The sequence below is a fragment of the Triturus cristatus genome, chromosome 1_2 (genome assembly GCF_964204655.1).
Source record: "Triturus cristatus chromosome 1_2, aTriCri1.1, whole genome shotgun sequence".
Lineage (NCBI taxonomy): Eukaryota > Metazoa > Chordata > Amphibia > Caudata > Salamandridae > Triturus > Triturus cristatus.
The window spans coordinates 402,157,196-402,163,842 of NC_140580.1; the positions used below are offsets into that span (position 1 = coordinate 402,157,196).

General features: G+C 43.3%; 1 protein-coding gene across 1 annotated transcript in view; it reads right to left on the reverse strand.

The window, feature by feature from the left end:
- ANKRD22 (ankyrin repeat domain 22) overlaps positions 1-6,275 on the reverse strand; it is a 194,593-nt gene extending 188,318 nt beyond the window's left edge. Inside the window, exon 1 of the mRNA XM_085605692.1 lies at positions 6,007-6,275. Coding sequence (XP_085461818.1) covers positions 6,007-6,027 — 21 coding nt within the window. The 5' untranslated portion in view covers positions 6,028-6,275. The remainder of the gene's footprint in view (positions 1-6,006) is intronic.
- Positions 6,276-6,647: the final 372 nt, after the last annotated feature.

Consider the following 6,647-nt stretch of genomic DNA (forward strand, 5'->3'; position numbering starts at 1 on the left):
TGGAGGTCACGATGTTGCGAGAGATATGTGCGCCAATACTTGGGGGAGGGGGAGAAAACAGGGATGGGGTGGGGGAGTCTGCAGGTCTAATCGCTTTCTCTTTATACTGCAGGATGTGTGAGTGGGTCAGGAACCAAAATGGTTACCTGTATCATAGGACATTCCTTCATACATTGGGCAGCCAAGTATGCCGACTAACAAGTGTATGGACGTAATCTGGGCTTGAGGAGCAGCCATTGAAGAGTGGTGAGATGCACACTTTTTCTTTTAAAGTCATCATAATGTTCGTAATGTTTCTCTATTTTAGCTTATGTAGGCGTGCAAGCTCGGTACGCGCCCTGTCCCGTTGCGCTTTTCAATGAAAACATAACACGAAGGAACCACATTCTGGAACCATTTCGGCTGCACAGCCAAGACCTGGACTGTATGAATCCAATAAATTAAATATTCCCATATTTTTCTTTGTACTCCTTATTTATACCATGCCTTTTATAAACTTTTCACGTTATTTTAGTCGATTTATTTTACTCAGTCATCTGTCATGGTATGAATGATGACTCAAGCACAAGAGGAGCGTACGTTTCCGCATATCACATCTTTATTGGCATCACCCAATGCATTTCGGGAATTTACATTCCCTTCGTCAGGGGTATCTACAAAGCAAAAAATCAAGCACCACCGTCAGTATGCCATTGCTTTGCTGACTTCAGTAGAAAACATTTTAAAAAAACCTTAATTGCATTCCATAAAATTCCTCGGATTTGCATGCTTGTCACAATTTATTTTAAACATTGCCCTTTTATTCATGTGACTTATGCCCAAATCCACCCCCCCTCTATTTTTACCCACTCTATTCACCCCCCACTGAACTTGGGTTCAAACAACCATCTTTAATGCCTCATTACGTATCCTCTTCACAAGGTGTTATCCCTTCATTACACAAGTCATCCCTTTTCTCCTAGCAATCATCTCTCCACTCAACGTGACATGCGTGCGTATTTTCTTTTTTTTAAAAAGGCACCGACATCCTAGAATAATACTTCGAGTTCATTGATCTCTCAACTGCCGCCACAACGCTTCATGCTCACAGTGTGCCGAAGCGCACTTCTCTGTTTGAACGGAAACCTAATCTGCTCCTGCGGGTCTGCCAAGCCATATATCTCTCTTTTTAATTGCCAACAGGTGACCAGTTACGTATGCGGCCGCAATGCCTAAACTCTGGTGCGGATTCCATGCCTTTCTTTCCTGGTCTAATTACCCAAGACTACGTATCCCAACCTGCCACTCGTCATGGATTCAAGCATATGAAACAATCCATGCCTGAACCCGATCGTCAAGAAGGTGAACCCCAGTTATTAATCTCACTGAATGTTTATCCTGCTACTCATGTAAGTTTACCTGTTGGCAATTAAAAAGGGAGCTATATGGCTTGGCAGACCCGCAGGAGCAGATTAGGCTTCCGTTCAAACAGAGAAGTGAGTGGAGAGAGGATTGCTAGGATAAAAGGGATGACTTGTGTAATGGAGGGATAACACCTTGTGAAGAGGATACGTAATGAGGGCATTTAAGATGGTTGTTTCAGTGGGGGGTGAATAGAGTGGGTAAAATAGAGGGGGGGGGGGTGGATTTGGGGATAAATCACATGAATAAAAGGGTAATGTTTAAAATAAATTGTGACAAGCATGCAAATCCGAGGAATTTTATGGAATGCAATTAAGGTTTTTTATGAATGTTTTCTACTGAAGTCAGCAAAGCAATGGCATACTGACGGTGCCAATAAAGATGTGATATGCGGAAACGTACGCTCCGCTTGTGCTCGAGTCATCATTCATAGCATGACAGATGAATGAGTAAAATAAATCGACTAAAATAACGTGAAAAGTTGATAAAAGGCATGGTATAAATAAGGAGTACAAAGAAAAATATGGGAATATTTGATTTATTGGATTCATACAGTCCAGGTCTTGGCTAGGCAGCCAAAATGGTTCCAGAATGTGGTTCCTTGAGGAGCAGCCACCATGAGGTGTTTTGGTGGGGTAAAAGGGGGATTGTATCGGGGGCCCTCTCCATGCTCGACGAAGTTGGTACCACAGAAGGGGCTGCTCCAATATGCTTTTGATACAATTCGGAGAGAATGACCTTGTGCGTTTGTCTGGACTGACGTTGCTGCAACACATACACAGGGATCTGGAGGTGATAAAGAGGAATTTCTCAGGAACATGCTTGTTTTGGACTGAGTTTGTGCCTTGCAGAGTAAGGAGGGGGGCGGTCAAACACACTGCTATTGAAAAGGCTTGCAGGAAATTAAATAGTGCCATGAGGGTTTTTTGCCAGGCTAAAGACATCAAGGTGGTTGCGCACGTGGGACTTCAGGAGGAAGAGGCGGTTTTATTTCAGGGATTATGGAGTGCACCTTTCGCGGCTCGGGAAAACATATTATGATGAAATTGTGGGATGTGGTCAGCAAGTTGTGGAACAAATCCATACGGTGCCGCAGGGAGTACTGATGACGGGCAAAAGGTGCACAAGACCTGGGGGGGGGGGCAGGTAACTGTCCTAAGGAGGTTCCATGGTTGGCGGTACTTTGGAGGGGTGGTGAGTCACATACGGGTGGATCCACCCCTCAAGGAGGGGGGGAGAGAGTGCACACGTGACTGATGGCGGGGCACGGGATGCAATGAGCAACAAAAGAAATTCGGGAGAGGATGTTTTAGAGGGCAAGTGAAGGTGAGAATGGGGATGTGACAGGAGGTCAGAGAGAAAGGGGAGGAGTGAAGAGGATGAGATGGAGTTTGAAAATGGCGAACGGAGGATGAAACTGTGGGGTTTATGTTAAAGAATGTATAGTTGCATTTATGTAATGTTTAATAAAGTTGAAGTGATTTTTGCAACCTTGTCCTAATAGATGGCCTTTTACACTTCAAGTGACAGCATGGAGTGTGGTTATTGCATGAATCTGGAGTGATATAAAGACAATTCTAAGACCTGCCTATGAGCCACCAGTAAGAACTAGACTGACAATAGATAAAAGTAATAAGTCCCATTTTAAAAGTGGCAACATAATGTTATGTCAGGGGCACAAAAGGTCCTACAACCACCCTGGCATGCCACAACTATCTAAGTTACAGTCCTGAAGTTAAAACCCGAGCCCTCATGCTCCCCATACTCTCTTAGGTGCCTGTAGTTAAAGGTGTGGCTTAAGTCTACCTTTTTCTTTTTGATTATTCACCTGGAGGGTAGGGTGGTGTCTCTCTCATAGCTCGTGTCATAGATACACTGGGCTGAATAATTACTACAGAAGAAATGTAATGGCTTAATATAACTTAAGCACAAACCTTGGATGCTTTACTTTCTGAAGCAATTCCAGTTGAAAAAATAATTGCTTATGACTAAGGTTTTGTTGTTCACATTCTGCAGGACTAAAATGGCTCCATTTGAATATACTGCTAAAGTTTACGAGCCTGGGGAGATCTCTTGACTTTAGATGCCCTCATGAATTAAAAACATTAATATTCTGCAAACTTAAGCATCAGCAATCACTCATTAAAATCAGTTTTTTGGTAGTGATTTAATTTTCTCTGAATGTAGTGAGGGAAGAGTTCAGCAAAATCTTCAGGGCTAGGGATAAGGACTTACAGATGAGACACTGCTATTCTGGAAGCCTAAGAAAATATTACGGTGTAGGGGTGATATTCCTTCTTGATAAGCGAGGGCAGCTTGCCATAGTTAGTGGCCCCGGCCAGCCTGCTGGGATCACTATGTCTCCGTGCATGGTGGGTGCACTGGGAGCAGAGGAAAGTGCTGAGCAGGTGCCATGTTTGTTTGGGCTCACTTGACAGTCTTTGTTTGATGAAACAAATATCTAACACAGAAGTTTGCGTCAGGGCCATTGTTTGTTTTCCTTTCCATATCTCTCACACCTCATATGGCAGGCCCCGAAACATCAATGGCGGCCCTGCCCTAAGGGTTTCTGGCAGCAGAGCCCGCTGAGGTTCTGTCATCAGAAACCCCATGGATCCTCTGACTCTAAACGAGGTAGGGAACTTAAAATGAGGCCCAAAATATTAATGAAAAGAAATAAGCATCGGTTCTGTTCTTTCCACAACAGAAGTCAATGAAAACAACTATTAATCACAGATTCAAACGTCTCTGGTCCACAATGAGGAGACATTTTACATAATTATATATATATACATACATACATACATACATACAAACACACACACGTTAGCAATTCCACCATTAAGTTACCCATTAGTGCAATGAAAGATGGAGAGAACTACATACTCTTCATAACAGGATATGAAAAGTATTAATAAGCACAGATCTGTCTATTCCAAGCACCTATAAACCCTGCAATTAGTACAGAAACATCTATAGCCATGTCGTATAAAAGGAGTTGGGAGGGCATTTTGCCTTCCATAATATTGTATTTTTTTTTTCATCGCCCTCTGAGTTTAGCTGCTGGCATACACAATTTAGGAAACTGGCAAACCAAGTTTTCCCTCTCCCAAAAGTACAAAAATAATCTAGCATCCCACACGGAAAATACCCCGGATTGTTTTCAAGTTTTAGGGCCCAATTCATGAGTAGGTTGCATTGACTCTTATCGGGCTATATGTTTATTCCTGAAGCAAGAGTACTACAAAAGTAAGTCCCAGTACGACTGCCAAAACAATTCTGTAAATCGAAAATGTGTTGTTGATTCACGTGGGTCCGTCTATCGGCGGCCTCTGTAATTTTCAAACGTAAGGAGTCGTTCTTACCTATTTTACCAGTGCTCTCTGCCGCGTGCTTCACTCATGACCAGGTTCACTAATTAGGTCGCCACCTAAAGCCTATTATCTTCTTTACACAAGTTGACCTGCAACAGCTTCAGTCTCTTCACTGAGGTCTGGGTAGATTACTGCCGCCAGTTTACTTTGATCAACTTCCGAGGTCACAGGTCACTCAATCGGAGAGCTCAATTATGTGGCCTCACTATCCCAACGAGACTGCCCCCCGCAGTGGAACCCGCAAGCCACTCTTTTCAGGGTACCTCACTGTTAATTGCGTTATATATATTTTTTTGTGCATATTTATATAGCGCGAAGTCGATCGACACGAAGGTATTGTAGCGCTTTACATAGCACCGTATTTACATTACACAATCAGGCATATAGTGAGTTTTACGCACTCCTCTTCACTTGACATGAGATGCGCTTTTCTTCATTCTGTAGTCTGCCCCTACTCCCACCTTTGCAGAGTGGAATGAACCTCGCCTTTCCCAGTTGCTCACACCCTCACATCTTAAAAGAACGAATAAACAGGCCACTGCTCACACTCCTTTCACATACCAATGCCGCACACACATTCTCACAGTATCTATCGGACTACGTGAAAACAGCATTTTGCAGACACCAACAACCATTCACCTGCAAAACAAGTACAAGGCAGTAAACATAGTGCTTTCACTGTGAAAACCACACGCCCCCACCCATCGTAAGCAAACTTGAGGCCCGCTAGTATTGTGTTCACTTTGGTCTCTACGTTGTAGGTTGAGCGAGTGAGGCACGCTTTCATCGCTCGAAAGAGGCACCTTTTTTTTCACAACTGCTCCAGGGGCCGGCATGTTTGCATATCGGCTTATTCCCCGGCTTTGCACAGCGGGGTAAATAAAAGCACTATGCAACACGGACCGACTAACTCTCAAATGTTTCATGCTTAAAATTCAGTACCTCAGGAAAAAAAGAGTCAGCAACATTTCTGAGCAATAGAGACAGAGACTGTTTCCGTTGATGCAAGAAAGACTCGTTATCACCCTCAGCGTGTCTTTGCAAAATATACATGTGGAAGGACAAATAAAACAGCAGCTTGGCTCTAAATATTATTTTTTAAGGAACCAAAGAGGTAACTGCTCGCATTTAAAATGTACATGTTTATGAATTCATTAACTGAACGTGTGGGTTCACTCACGAGGTGGCTTTTAGGTTTCAGTCAAACACCAAACGTAGAATGAGAACGTACCTCTGAATACAGGATACCCATGGCTGCTCCACGCGGGTCTGGAAGAAATTAATGCAGGATTCTGGGATTCCGAGGGCGTCCGACTTTGAGGAGAAGTCTGTTTGCTTAAATCCAGTCGTTTCAAGGGGTAACTTCTGCCTGTAAACACAAGGCAACTGCACATTCTTTGTTTTAAACCTTCTGCCAAGCGGGGAGTGGAAAACCGCCTCTGCGAGAAACGTTGTGCTTGCAAAACCCAGCCCTGTGATGTCACTGTCCGTTCACGCACCAGGAAGACGAACTGCGGCAAGCTGCAACAGGGCAGGAGGACTTTCACAATCGTTCTAAAAGCAATACGGCACGGCCAGTAACAGCGAGAGTTAGAAAAAACGTGTGATAGCTTCTCACTTTGCAAGAAAATCATTTTCTACTTTCAACTTTTCTCCCCCAATATATTGGATGAAATTCATGCTTGGGCTGGTTAGAGGCAAACTCTGAAGAAAGAAATGCGTGAATAAACTGCAGAAACTTGAGGTTTAGACTTTCAGATGAGAACCAATAGAGATATGGAATTATTGTGGAGAATATTACAAGTGAAGATTAAAAAAGGAAGTGTGCAATGTAAATGAATATGCGTAAAATCAGTGTTGAGAATAAGCATT